Source organism: Mus musculus, chromosome 5 (assembly GCF_000001635.26).
Source record: "Mus musculus strain C57BL/6J chromosome 5, GRCm38.p6 C57BL/6J".
Classification (NCBI taxonomy): Eukaryota; Metazoa; Chordata; class Mammalia; order Rodentia; family Muridae; genus Mus; species Mus musculus.
Window position 1 is genome coordinate 67,250,630 of NC_000071.6, and position 15,135 is coordinate 67,265,764.

General features: G+C 42.7%; 1 protein-coding gene across 3 annotated transcripts in view; it reads left to right on the plus strand.

The window, feature by feature from the left end:
- The first annotated feature begins 9,935 nt into the window (after positions 1 to 9,935).
- Tmem33 (transmembrane protein 33) overlaps positions 9,936 to 15,135 on the plus strand; it is a 30,897-nt gene continuing 25,697 nt past the window's right edge. For 2 of the 3 annotated variants that reach the window (NM_028975.4, NM_030108.2), the window contains exons 1-4: positions 9,936 to 10,177; positions 10,335 to 10,404; positions 13,101 to 13,195; positions 13,641 to 13,828. In NM_028975.4, coding sequence (NP_083251.2) covers positions 10,360 to 10,404; positions 13,101 to 13,195; positions 13,641 to 13,828 — 328 coding nt within the window. In that variant the 5' untranslated portion in view covers positions 9,936 to 10,177; positions 10,335 to 10,359. Of the gene's footprint in view, positions 10,405 to 13,100; positions 13,196 to 13,640; positions 13,829 to 15,135 lie in introns of all 3 variants that reach the window. The other variant, NM_001285452.1, reaches the window with a different exon arrangement.

Consider the following 15,135-nt stretch of genomic DNA (forward strand, 5'->3'; position numbering starts at 1 on the left):
GTGTGCCACCACTGGCTCATGTATTTCTTTTTATTTGCTAGGATATTTTTTTAATCATATGTGTGACTTGTATTGCCTTTCTGTTACTGATTTATAATATACTTGAGAGTATTTTTGAACAAGCTGGTGTGATTATATACTACAGGTATTTGTTCATCTTGATCTGCCTCCCACAAACTCATATTTTTGAGCTGACATTCTGAGTGTGTCATTGTTCCGAGTGCAACTACATAGTTATCCCCTTCCTATGGTAGAACTGTATGTTCCACCTCATTGATTTAGGGTTGATCATTCGATTTTCTTTGGCCAGTGAACTATGAGTTTCAGGGAGTAACAAATTCTACGCTGAGATGCTTTAAAAAAAACCTGTCATAAAGCCTACTAACTCTCTATCACTGTGTCACAAAGCAAGGTGTTTAATACAACGGGTAGCTCTTTCAGTCTGGGCACTCAAATGAAGACATCACAGATACGCAGAAGAGCCTTTGAAGAGACGCAGTCCTCATGAGAACTGTTTCCCCAGAAGATGTCAAAGGTAGGAAGAGAGGAGGATGAAGGCGGAACTAGTACAGCATCTATTTCCCCTCCAGCCACCTAGTGGGTTTTGGCTTCTCCAATTCAGCAGCTTCATGAGAGATTCTGCTTGACTCCAGCCTGAAATTCTATGAGGCGATGTGTCTCTAATTTGGTTCCCAGCATTATGTAGTATCCATTATAGCTCAGCACATACCATAGAAATGAAGAAAGACCAAGGACAGGTGCGTGTTTTCAGCGACCTGAAGTTCATATATATTTTAAAAACACCTTTTTTAATGCTTGTGATCAAAGAGCCTGGTGTGTTCTAGGGAAGCTATCTACCACTAAGTGACAGCCATCCCCAGCCCTAGGTTCTCAAGATGAGATTTCAATATCAGTGCGGGCTCTCCTCAGGCTTCCAGCTCCTCTGTTTCTACCGCTCAAGTGCTGGGGAGCTGTGAAACTGGGGCCTGATTGGACAAAACGCATTGCAGGGGTTGGAAAGGACAAACATTGTCTCAGGGCTTCTCTTTGTTGCCTGTGTGTATCCATTACACCGCAAGGTAAGTAACTATATTCACCACACTCTGCCAGAAGGCTCTGACTCACCACAGGCCCCAAAACAATGGAACTAGCCTGCCATGAAGTGAAGCTTCTTAAACCAGAACAGAACCCTGTTCTCTGTGAAGTTGTCTTTCTTGGGCATTTTGTTACAGGGATGAACAGTGACCACATATATGCCAGTCACCAAAACTGGGAGTTAAGCAAGAGGAAGTGCTATTCTTGAAGTATTCCAGGGTGCTTCAAGACTGAAATCTGTCTCCCTGAGGATAGGGCTTTTGGATATTTATAGATGATTTATGGTTTGGGGAAAGGGGAGTCTCGAAGTGAGGCGATCAGCAGCATGCTTAAGTATAACTATTGATCTCCATTGGTCACATGTTCAGAAAATGGTGGCAACCCATCAGGCACCTTTTCAGGCCCAAGGGAGGAGTCAGTGGAGTCAGGGTCCTGGCATCATAATGTCATATGCAGAATGGTAGTTTGAAGCAGAATGGCCCCATAGCATAATATAGTCCAATGCTTGCTTCCTAGCTGAAGAATTGTTTGGAAGGGTTAGGAGGTGTGACCTTGTTGGGGAGGTAAGTCAGTAGGAGTTGGCTTTGAGGTTTCAGAAGCCCATGCCAAGCCCTGTGTATGTGTGTGTGTGTGTGTGTGTGTGTGTGTGTGTGTGTAGTGGAAGTTTCTGGATTTGTCAGGTAATACAGACCCACGTGGTGTTTTGCTGAGGCAAGACCCATGGGAGGACACGTGACATTTGGAGAAAGTATAAATAGGACTCAATGGACAGTGACAGTGACAGTCATAGCTAGCTTTGAAACGCTTCATTGGTCTTGCAACTTCATCTTTGCTGACCTCTACTTCATTGAGGGAGGCACGACAGAGAACTTCTCCTGGAATCTCAGCCAGTCCTGGTTGCTCCCACTGACTCCTGTTGATTCAGGAAAGGCCTGGTGGTTTCTGCTGGATCATGCCACTGCTGCTGAATTGCCCCTAAAGAACTACTTCTAAACAGATTCCCACCCCCTTGTCCTATTTACCATCTTTTCTACCCTACCTTTGGATGGTAGGATAGAAGGGGGAGTCAATTCATTTGAGGACCCTTATTACAAGTAGGTTTAAAAAAATCTAAGTCTCTCTGTCTCTCTGTCTCTGTCTCTGTCTCTGTCTCTGTCTCTCTCTCTCTCTCTCTCTCTCTCTCTCTCTCTCTGTGTCTCTCCTCTCTCTCTCTCTGCCTGCAGGTCAGAGTGTAGTTCTCAGCTACTTCTCCAGCCGTACACCTGCCTGCTGCCATGCTCCCTGCCATGATAATCGACTTACAGTCTGAAACTATAAGCAAGCCCCCAATTAAATGTTCTCTTTTATAATAGTTACCTGGACCATGGTATCTCTTCATAGCACTAGAACAGTGACAAAGAGAGGTACCAAAGCTCTAGTGGGAGATTAATAACAAACTGTTCAACTGTATGGTGTATAAAATGAAGGATTTTTAAAGTCAACCAAAGGACAGTGAACTACAAGTAATTTCAGAAAGTTAGGAGTAGAGTTTTTAGGTTATTTTTGGTTTTAAATGCACAGATGTTATTAAAATTATAGCATGCCTAGTTGATGAAGTATTATGCAACCAGTAAAAATTTAGCAAGAGCATAGAAATTTATTTATAGAAAGAGAAAAGTAGGAGAATAGTTATTAAAATGTAGGTAGAACAACCCAAACGTAGCCATGAATAACAATGACATATTTTCTTGGGGTTGGTTATACTATGAATGACTTTCCATCTGTTTTAAAGGTTTCTGGATTTTCTATTGCATCATTTATTCTCATAATGAAAATAAGCTAGAATGTGATAAACTATTTAAAAGTACTAATAATGTTATTTGTGGTGAAGAACATTAAGAGAGTATGTGTAAATGAATACATATCAAAAATGTCCTTTGGATTTTAAACCAAACTTGTAACTATCTGTAAATATCATTTAATAAACTTAAAATGGACTTCCTCAGGCTTCTAACAAGTCTACAAACCCCATCACGTTGTAACTTCTGTTCTTTGCATTGTTATTATTATTATTATTATTAATTATTATTGCTGTTGTTATTGCTTATCCATGTTTTTATTTTGTAGTATAGCTTGTTTTACTTTGTTTTTGTTTGTTGGGACAGGGTCAACATGTAGCCAAGGCTGGCTTTGAACTCCTGATTCTCTCCTCTTCAGCTCTGGATGCTGGTGTTAAAGGCTTGTACCATCATACCTGTCTGGTTTTTTTTTGGGGGGGGGGTGTCATTTGTTTGCTTGTTTGTTTTGTCATGCTTATTGCATGCAAGATCTTGGTCTATAGAGTTGCTATCCAGTCCCCCATAATAAAATGGCAAAAGTGTTTGAGAATAGTAACCTGTTAAAGTCATCTTCCCTAGATCCTTCCAGGTGGCTTCCTGGGAACCTTTGCCCTTTACGAGGTTGTGTTGCAAAAACCAGGGTAAAATGCATAGGCAGCTACTGTGTCAGGGTTGTCTAAGGTAAACAGAGCAGAGTAACTGCCACTCAGCAGAATGGAGAAATCCATTCCAAGGGACTTGGCCAGAGTAACAGAGGATCTTACACTCTCAAGCAGACAGGCTTAATTTGTATTTAATCCCGAAGAGCACGATTTGTATATCAGTGAGTGGACATACAATGGTAGCTACTCTCCAGTTGCTTTTCTGGGTTCCAGATAAAGCCATGGGCAAAAGATTTTTTTTTTTTTAATTTCCTTAACTTGATTGTAGGGTAGTGCTGAGGAGCCTGGAGCATAGCCTAACCTCTGACTTTCAGCCATTGGCCATTACAGCTGATTTCCTGCCAAGCCCATCCTCCTCACAAGTTGAAATCTATGCAAAGGTGGAAGATTTTTAATTTTAGAAGCATTAGAATATGTCTATAATGTGTGTGTGTGTGTGTGTGTGTGTGTGTGTGTGTGTGTGTGTGTGTGTATGTATGTATACATCAGAATAGGGATCTTATATAACTCAGTAATTAAGAGAATTGGGAAAGGTGCCAGAGCTGATTAAAATGAGGAGTCAGTGGCTGAAAATTTATGTGGGAAAAAAGGAATATTTAGCCAGGCGGTGGTGATGCACACTCTTAATCTCAGCACTCAGGAGGCAAAGGTGGGTAAATCTCTGAGTTCGAGGCCAGCCTGGTCTGCAGAGTAAGTCCCAGGACAACCAGGTGTAAACAGAGAAACCCTGTCTTGAGAATCCAAAAAATGTAAAATAAAAAGAAAGTAATATTGGAGCGAATTTACAAATTGTAACAAGCTGGATTTTTATACAAGAAGAGGTAAGTAGAAAAGGCAGCAGAATCTTCAGTCAGGCGGAATTCATTTGCCTGCTTTAGACATAGTAAGTAATGCCGTTCCCCCCACCCCACCCCACCCATTATTGCGTACCCTAGTCCTCAGAACCTCTGATTGAGTCATTATGCCACAAAGGGGACTTATGGCTGCAGATGAAATGAAGATCAGCTCTGCATCGGGCTTGATTGTAGGAAGAGAACTTGGACCACTCAGATCAGATCAGTGTAATCACCACGTTCTCTAAAGAGGAAGAGGGTGGCAGAAAAGAGAGTCAAGACAGAGTTGTGACTGTAAAGTCAGGAGAGTGGACCGCCACCGGCTTCCAGGGTCTAAGAACCCACGAGGAAAGTGCACCGTGACAACTGGAAAAGGTAGGGAGTAAACTGTCCTCTGGAGTACCCAGAAAGAAGTGGAGCACTGCAGAGATCTTAGCCCAGCAAGCTCTGGGTAGGATTTCTTCTCCCCTGCACTACATTAGTAATAAATATGTTGTTTGGAGCCACCACGTGTGAGACACATTTTCATAGCAGAAACAGAATGCTAACACAGTAGAAAAGATTTGGTTACCTGCAACTTGGAGTTTAAATGGAACACCAGACAAAGGCCCAGACATGGAGACTCATACAGTCCCTAGACCCTCAGCATCCCAGCATCCCACGGGATGTATGCTTTTAAAAGGGGCGGCACATTTCATTTATTAAGACACCCATATCAAGCTGCCTTTGCAGCCCCTGCGGAGGATACTTCTGCAGGCTGCTAATAGCAGGAGCAGTGTATTCCAGCAAGGCGAGTGACTCAGCGCTTAGCAGAGATGCTTTGCCCAACACAGGGTTATTAATCACTGCTGGGAATAGGAATGTGCAAATTGATGACTTGACAGTTCGGTAGAACTCCCTGCTCCACATCCTCCCCGAAAACTGGGGAGAGCCAAGTCATCAATAACTCTGAAATCAATTCTTGCTCCCTCAGCCAGTTTCTAGGCAAAAGGAGTAATGGCCTGTTGTGAAACAACTGCTTTCGAGTTTGTGAGGTGTGTTTTTGACAAGCTTTTCTTACCTTCAATTAAAGTAAGCTGGGTAAGCCTTAGGAATTGACTCTGAGCCTGTGGGGAGGCTTATCAAGTATGAAGTAACTGCCAGGCATTGAAAAATGAATTCGTTAAAAAAAAAAAAAAAAAGCCAGGTGTGGTGGTGCACGCCTTTAATCCCAGCACTTGGGAGGCAGAGGCAGGTGAAGTTCTGAGTTCAAGGCCAGCCTGGTCTACAGAGTGAGTTCCAAGACAGCCGGGGCTACACAGAGAAACTCTGTCTCGAAAAACCAAGAAAAAAAAAGTCTAATTTTTGCCTCCTCTGGCATCCATGGTGTCTTTATAGGGACACTCTGAGATAATTCCATTAATTCCTCTTTGGTGGATGAATGTCCCAAACTTTGTTGACTATGTTTTAGGACAAGTGGCTGGCTTAGGAATTTTGTAGAAGTAAATTTGATGTCGTGAGAATGAAGTGAGATGATCATATAAAAACACAGAGCAAGGGCAAGTTGAGTGAGCTGGTCTTGCTGAGCTGGTGGAGCATGGGCTAATGTGTGGGAGAAACCAGTTTGACAATGAAATCAGCTTAGGGGGAGGCTGAGAGGAGACTAGGTCTCTTTGATGTTATTTGAACTCTTGAATGTACTTGTGACTAAAGAAGGGGTCATCTGTCTCTGCTGTGTCTCACAGTTGCTTTGTCATTGAGCCTTTGATTTCTCCTATGTTGGTTTGGATTTAATTTCTGTTATTGGACCTTTGTTGCAGTCATTTTCCTACTTCTGCATGGTGGGGGGCATACTCCAAGGTGCTCAGGGGAGGTCTAGCACTGCAATTATTAGTAGTACCTGATCCTACATATGTTGTATTTGTTACCCTGCACATACGTAACTGTAATCGAGTTTAACTTATATAGCAAGCATAGTTAGAAACACTGAGACTAAAATAGAGGAAAATCACAAGAGTATACTTCATCAGTTATATGTGTGTGTGTGTGTTCTCTCAAAATACACTACTGTGCTGCTGTACCTGTGTCTCCACTGCCATGAGGACAATACGGAGCTAGGTGTGGTGGCCCATGCCTGTAGTCCTGGCACTTGGCAAGCAAAGGCAGGTGGGTCTTTGTGAGTTCCAGGCTAGCCCAGTGCTACAGAATGAGAGCTTGGAGAGAGGTGGTGTGTGTGTGTGTGTGTGTGTGTGTGTGTGTGTGTGTGCGTGTGCGTGTGCGTGTGTGTGTGTGTGTGTGTGTGAGAGAGAGAGAGACAGAGAGACAGAGAGACAGAGAGAGACACAGAGAGAGAGAGACACACAGAGAGAGAGAGAGACACACAGAGATTGAGAGAGAGTGTGCCTATGCCAGGAGATGTGACAGACGGTGGTATCAGGCTGCTTGCTACTCACCTGACACTATGACAGGAAGATGTTCTTTGTTTTAAAGTGAGATGACACAAAGCTTGGTCACATCACTCAAAACTGAGTACAAGCTAACTAAAAATTCCCCTGGAGGTTTTCTTCTCCTTTTTAAAAACAAAACCCCACATAGCCCAGGCTGGCCTTAAACTCCCCGTGTAGCTGAGGATGACCTTATTAAACTCCTCATCCTGCTTCCTCATCTCTCAAGAACGGGGATGACAGATGTCCACCAGATTTTTCTGGAGTTTCCACTTTAGTTTTTTCTACATGGTTGGCTGCAGATTGGCGTGCAGCTTCACTGAGTGAAACCTCACATGAGGGGGACACTGCTGTATGGGTAATCCAAGCCCATGCGGTGTATTTAAAAAGATGTCTTGGGCCGTCAAGATGGCTCATCGGTAAAGGCACTTGCTGCCGAGCCTGATTACTGCTATTAGAGGGTTAGAGGTTACTTGGGGCTTCATCATGGCCACGAATACATTTTAATAAGAAGAGGCTTATTATCTAGGTACTGGTGCTCAAACCAGCATCAGGGTTGCGCCTGAGAGCACTCCCAAGATGCAGCACCTAGCCATGTCTGCCCAGGGTTTATTTATAAAGGCAAACCCACTTGATTATGTGTATTTTGACTAAGTGTAGGCAGGGTCTTATATTAACATGCATGTCTTGCTTTTGTCTTGATCATCTTTTCTAGACAGAGTTTGATTACAAAAGCAAAAATACCAGTTAGTCACATGACCTGTTATCTTGCCAGAACAGAATATTTTAGGAGCTCAGTCAATTTAAGAATAGTCTTCAACATCTGGGAAAAGGAGGAAATGGGCTGACAGGGTACAGCCTGTACACCCTGAGAAAGCTGTATGTGTGTGTGTGTGTGTGTGTTGTAATTACATTTTATTTATAGGTTAGGGCAGGCATGACATGGCATAGGTATGGAGGTCAGAGGACAACTTTCAGGAGTTGGTGATCTCCTACTGTGTGAATTCTGGGTTCATACTCACATAGGGTGATGGTTAATATTACACTTAAGGTTTTAATTACTATGCTTACGGTGCGTACAAGTTGTCCTCTGACCTCTACACACATGCTATTGCCTGCCTGCCCTAACCCATAAATAAAATGTGCTCAGAGTAATTTTCGAAGCTGGAAAGCAGTGAGGGAAGAGAAAGAGAGAACTATCAGGCGGAAGATGCAAACATTCTCTCGGCAGAATCTTTGCTTTCGTGCCTTTGCAGAGCAGCTTCAGCTTCCACTGTGGACTCAGTCTATTTTCTACTGTCCCCAAATGGCCTGGAACTGAGTTAACCGAAACTGAAATGACATCTGCTCGTACGGTTTCATCTGAAGCTTGAGGATGGACTTAGAAACAGACTCCATTTGCCTTCCAGATTTCTATATTTTAGAAGAGATAGGAACACAAGGAGAAAATCTAGCTATTATGGAGAGTGGGAAGACTGAAGGTCTAACTTTAGTATAAATCAGATGCATTGTTATCTACTTACGTATAGTTACTTATAGTCAGAAAATTCGGGAATACAGAAGAGGCAGAAGGAAATCAAATTCTGCTACTAAGAGTAAAAAGATCACTGATCTAGTCAGCAACACTAAGTCTTAGAATGAAACTCATCTTGCTGATAAAATGATTTAGAATTTCCAGGCATCTAGAACTGTGAGGAAAAAGAAGTTGCGTTGTTTAAACTACTCAGTCTGTTGTATTTGACACCCCAGGTAAACCAAGATACACATGTGTGCATGTACACACACACACACATACACACACACACAAACACACACACTACCCATACATGGTGGGAGAGCCAGATTAAACAAATAATCAAAAAGAAATATTAGACAATGATAAATATTCTAAAATAGGGGACAAATTATACTCCAGCAATGCAGAGAAGATAATGTGTTAGCTGAGCTTGGGTGATAGGGAATCTAGACTGGAGATTGTGGGGACCTGAATGTGGACATTGGCCTTAGAAGAAAAGTTTACAACATTCTACCGAGCATCCTTTGACTCCTAGACAGCAGCTGACTGGCGCCTAGGCTGCCATGAATCATAAAGGCAATTGTACTTCTGAGAGAGTAGGAGCTTAGAGATACTCGGTTCCTAAGTTGGAGTATAGATCTGTAGTCAGCTTCCTGTCCTCCACCTCTCTCTTCTGTTCTTCTTTTTCATTTTTCTCTATGCCTCTTCTCCGGGTCTCTGCAGACGACACCCCCACCCCTGCATACCTTTTATCTAGCCAGACATGAAATTATGGAAGCCACATTCAAGTCTTCTTTCCTGTTCTTTTCTCCCACACCATCACACAATTCAGGATTTCATTGCTCTCCCTAGTTGTGTGCAATGGCCTCCCTATGATCTTTCTAATATAGATGATGTCACACTTCTGCTTAAAGTTGTAGCTTGGCTCCCTAGATTGCAGAGTTAAGTTCAGAAGTTTTGGCATACATGCAGGCAGAACACTGTATACATAATAAGTCTTTAAAAATATTTTTAATTAAAATATAACTTCATCATTTCTCCCCTTTCCTTCCAACCCCTCCCGTGCCCTCATGTAATGTTTTTCTTGCCACACACCCTGCCTCTCAGCAGTTCAAATCTTTCACCCCCCCCCAGACCCATTCATTCAGTTCACACCGAACTGTCCTGATTCATTCTGTTACTTTACCTGCTCTGTTCTCTTATTTGGAACCTCCTTCCCTTTTCATATACAATTTTTCCTTTCCCTTCAAGATTTATGGCCAGAATTACTTTTCCAGAAACCCCTGATTAACTCAGCTTGTGGTCGTTTTTGCTCTATTGTCTCTGAGAAGGTCAGTGTTATGTTCTTTTTTTTTTTTTTTCCTCCAAGCGTCTGTCACATAGCCGGTTTCACTAGTGCTTGAAATAAGAAAACTAAATCACAGGGTTTGGTGAATCGCTATCTGGAGAGATCATAGATATTTCTGAAGCTTCTGTATATGGAAGTAGAGAGATTTTTGAGGTTCGGAAGCCAGCGAGGAAAATCGCCTGAGTGCCGGTTAAGACGAAAGTTGCCTCGGTGGTTTTACTTAACATTTCCGTGCCAATTGGCTCGTAGGGAAGGTGGAACCAAAACAAGGAGAAAAACTGCATTTCCCGTCATGCCTCCGGAAACCACGCCCGGTGACTCTCAACGTCCCGCCTGACTCACGTGGAAACGAAAGGATCACTTCCGGTTTTGCAACCCCGGGAACCGGCGGCGTCGATCGGCCCTTTAAGGCCTTTCTCCGAAGCTCCGCCTTCGCTTGGGTCTTTCTAGAAAGGCAGCTTCGGTCTGGACCGAGCGGGGCAGGTATTACCGGGCCGCCATAGGGGGACTTCTGCGGCTGTGTGCTGCACGCGTCCGGGAGGGCCCGTTCCTCCGGGGGTTTGGGGTTCCTGCCGGCTCTGAAAGCAGGTCGGAGGGTCGTCGCCCCGCACTGACGTTTTGCTCTTCTTTGCTGTTGCAGCGTCCCGGGCTCCCGAGTGTCTCCCATGGCGGATACGACCCCGAACGGCCCCCAAGGGGCGGGCGCTGTGGTAAGTGAGCGGCCTGGTCGCCCGGCTCCATCAGCCGGAGTTGGCGAGGAGCAGGAAGTGTTTGAGAGGGCTAGAGGGTTCTAGAAGCCGCTGCCTGCCGGACTGGGGTTAGGGAGGAGCCGAGTGGCGGCCAGAGGAGCTCCAAGTTTGTTTCAAAGGCGACAACAGGCAGTTCTGGAGCAGGCGGCTGTCACCTGTCAGCTAGGGATGTTGGCCTCCTTGCCCCTTCCCACACCGCGGTCTCCGATCGTCTTCGGCCCCCAAGGTGGAAAATACCATCTATTCAACCCACATGCCTCGTGGTGCGCGTCGTAGTATTGCCCTTTGTACCTACTTCAAGCCTTTTAAGAAATTTTGCAAAGGGGAGAGAGTGGTGTGTTTCTTTGATTAGTCGTTTACAAAGAGGAGGACTGCCCGTTTGTAAACTTTATAATTAAAAATGTTGATCTACAGGTCGACTCGAGGTAGTTTTTGTGTTTTTGCCCTTAAATTGAAGTTTTGATTTTTTTTTTTTTAAAAAGCTTTTTACAACACCCCTGTACTGTGTACACGCACTTAACTTTGCTGACCCATTTGGAGATTTTTGATAACCCAAAAATACTTAAGTATTATTTTCCACTTCATTACATTTGGGGAATTGAACATGGATGCATTTTAATCTACTTTGTAGTTCACGTGCAGATTTCCTTAACTGTCCATTGTCCCTTCCCCTCTTTGGGAAGCAGCCATTGTGTTTATTTGTTCTGCCTCTTTACTCCCAGTCAGTCCATGGAAATCCCTCTATTATCTCTGGGCTTTGAAGACACACCTAGTTTCAAAAGTCTAGACCTGTTTTACAGAAGGCTCTAGAAACTGAAATTACATTTTGATTATGCCCTTCTCAGGACACAAGAACCATTTTATGTTGATTCTTTGGGGAATTAGGTATGATCCTGAATCAACTGATTTGCCATTGTAAAAATAGATTTCACCCTTTGTAAGTAAGAAGTTGTCTGGCCTAATACTTTGAAACTGTGAATAATTTGTCCTCAAGTCTTCAGTCCCATGATCCATTAAAATATTTTGTTGTGGAACTATATATACCAGGCCGTTCACTCTACTTAAACCAGCCTCTTCAGCTCCTTGATTGTGTAATGGAGTGTACGTACGTGCAGAAGACCCAGAGGAAGGGCTGGGTAGATGGGCTCGTGTTTATAAGTGAGTGCTTCTTTTGCAGAAGACCCTAGTTCAGTTCCTAGCACCCACAGCGGGGGGTGGGGGAGGACTTACAATCACCTGTAACTCCAGCTCCAGTGGGATCCCCTGGACTCCTTGGTTACTGTATGCACCACACATACTCACAGTTAAAAATAATAAAATCAAATCTTTAGAATAGATGTCTAAAATGGACACTTCAGTGACTTGCTAAAGAATGAAAACCCTACACAAATACTTATTTCATTAGGGAGTATCATGTGTGGAGGTCGGAGGACAACGTATTCTTATAAGTTCTCTACATCTACGGTGGTCTCAGGGTTCACACCTCGGTCATCAGCCTTGGGAGCATGTGCCTTTACTGCTGGGCCGTCTTGATGGCCCAACAAATGGATTGTAAAGAGAAGGCTCTGAACAAACTGACATGGTAATCTAGATTTCATCCTTGCATTTGACTGCTGCTGTTGCCAGTCAGCTAAATTTAGTAGCATCGCAGAATTATAGATAGAATAAACTAGCAGTATATTTTATTCTTGAAATTGCTAGCATGTAACTAAAAGGCATGTAATAAAATACACTTGAATTTTAAATATACTTGCATTTTTTCCTAAAAATGTTTACATGCACAAAAACAGTGACATTGCTTAAAACTAGTATTTAAAAACCTCAGATAGATGCATGAATATGTTTCAAAATCAGCTTATTGGAAGCACCAGCTAGAAACAATGCCACCACATTTAATGAGAATGTGTATTGTGAGACTCCTTTCAGTTCACATACCCACATATGTGACGTCTTGGTATTAGAATTATTTCTGAGCATTAGAGTTAAGATACAAAAGCCCCTTTAGAAATTGGTATGAGGCGCTTGTTCGCACTAAAGCAGGTGTAAGTTCTTGCTTTCATGATAAGCTTACTCTAGGGCCACTGATACCAGGGTAAACTTGCATGGGACCTGAGAAGCAGATAGCAGTTCATATTTGATAGGCTTATTTCCAGTGACTTGGGGGTGCTAGGCACCTCTGCATATACATAGACAAATAATCGTCTATAGACGAATGAGTTCTATGCCAACTGTTGCAACGATTTTACACTTCTCTTTTTAACGGATTATTTAATCCAGACCTAATATCTGATGCTTTATTCAGTTCTGAGTCCTGACTATGTGGGTTTGAGATTTTTCTAAGAATAGACATTATAATTCTCTTGAGAGCCATTAGTCATTATTTAAAGTTGTTTTAAAGTAGATGGAGCCATTATTATAAATGTTGAAATAGCACAGAAAGTTTTACTGTCTCGATTTTTTTCTGAAAGTGTTTCTCATGCTTTCCATAGCATATGTGTGAGCAAGTGGTTAAGTAACGTGAGTTTCCACTTACTGATCTGCAAAAGCAAATATTACAAGATGGTGTTACAATATTCTTCATAGGATTATAGTGCATAATTTGTCCTTAACATAGTTTTTGGGCTTAGGGTACCATAATTTTTTTTTTTTTAATCTAGCAATTCATGATGACCAATAAATTGGACACAGCAATGTGGCTTTCTCGCCTGTTCACAGTTTATTGCTCCGCTCTGTTCGTTCTGCCTCTTCTTGGGTATGTATTATCTTGTTTCTGACTCAGAGGTGTTCGGTCAGTATCTATGACTGCTTTTTAGCTTTAGAATTGTTCAATTGTAAATGGGATTAAGACTAACACAAAGCCCACTTAACAGCAACAGTAATCTGGTAATACCAATTAGGATGTTTTATTTCTAGTTTGTGTGACTGCTCGTTGAAAAGCTGAGGAAAACTAGATGTCTTGGGTTGAGATGGATTCTGCAGGTCTTTTAAGTTGACAAAAGTATGACTGCTTTATACTAATCAGTTGGATGTGTATGTGAAGAGATGTTTCCCAGAGTGTGGAGTACATTTGTGTAATTTGTTTTCTATTGACAATTAAATGATTTAGGTGTTGTGCAATTATGATGCAATTCACAAAGGAGGAAGAGACGTGGTAGCTGTTGAAGTCTCAGAATAACTTTTCCTCTGGTAATTTGCAGGTTGCATGAAGCAGCGAGCTTTTACCAGCGTGCTTTGCTGGCCAATGCTCTGACCAGCGCTCTGAGGCTGCATCAGAGATTACCTCACTTCCAGTTGAGCAGAGCGTTCCTGGCTCAGGCCTTGTTAGAGGACAGCTGCCACTACCTGCTGTATTCACTCATCTTCGTCAACTCCTACCCTGTCACAAGTATCCTTTCATTGCTGGGACAGTGGAGTTTTCCTGTTGGAAGGATACAGTGATGATAGAGTTCATAAAGCTTGTTTTGCTTTTACTCTGTCACTTGAATTTTTGTCCCCAAAATTTGAAATATAAACTCTGTAGAGCTGTTTTGTGAATTTAAACTTCATCTCTCAATGTTCTTGGATATTTAACAGTTAACATTCAAGGCACAAGTTTATACCTGAATTCAATATTTAAATTTTTATTTCATTGACTTTATTTATATCTTGGAGGAAAGATGCAAATTTCATTTTACTTACCTGTCTGAGTGTTTTGCCTGTATATATGTATGTGTACCACATGCGTGCTGGGTGCCTGTGGAGACCAGAAGAGGATGTTACAACCCCTGCAACTGAAGTTGCAGACAGTTGTGCACTACTGTGTGGGTGATGGAAATCCGGCTCAGGTCCTCTGCAGCAGCAGCCAGTAGTCTCAATCCCCAAGCCATCTCTCCAGTCCTACCACTGTGTTACTTAAAATAAGAAAAGATCTTTGGCTCCCCCAGCTTCCGGTGAGCCAGGGACAAAAATTCACCCAGAAATAACTTAGTAAAGTACATGAAGTGAAAGTAGTCTGCTATACGTAAAACAGAAAGGACATAAGTAAGCTACTGTGGTAGTATAGGCCTGTAGGCCTAGGCGGCACAGGTAGGCTAAAAGCCAGCCTAATTTGCATAGCTCATTTCAGGCCAGCCAGGGTTTCATGGTGAGATCTTGTCTCAAAAAACAAACAAAAAAAACGTAGCAAGTTGGCCCAACAAGGTTAATTCTTAGGAAGTACTGAGCAGTAGCAAGAACCCGAACTAGTGAGTGGTAAGAATGCTAATCTAATTCATAAAGAAGTTGGGAATTACGGCAGCATGCAAAAGCGACTCAGAGTAACCCTACACATGTACTTGGGCCTTTGTTCTTAATGTGGTATATTGTCCTTGCTCCGTCAGTGACTGGCACTTAAGACTAAAATGGTAGCCTTTTCACCCCTTATCTTTTCTAAATAATTTAAAAGTGACATTGAACCAGGCATGTAATTGCAGCACTTGGAAAATCAAGGCTAGCCTGGGCTTCCATGAGATCCTGTCTCAAAAGCCAAAAATCAAGATGGGGAAAAAAGGTGACATCAAAAGCTAAGATGAATGTTGCAGAGGTTTGTGAACTGTGGGCAGTTAGGGATAAATTGCTCATAAGATCTCCTTGATCTCTGTGTAGCCATGTGGCAGAGGATGAAACTTGGCCGAGGAAGATGAGGTTTGTGAGAGCCAGGACAGGAACCCGAGC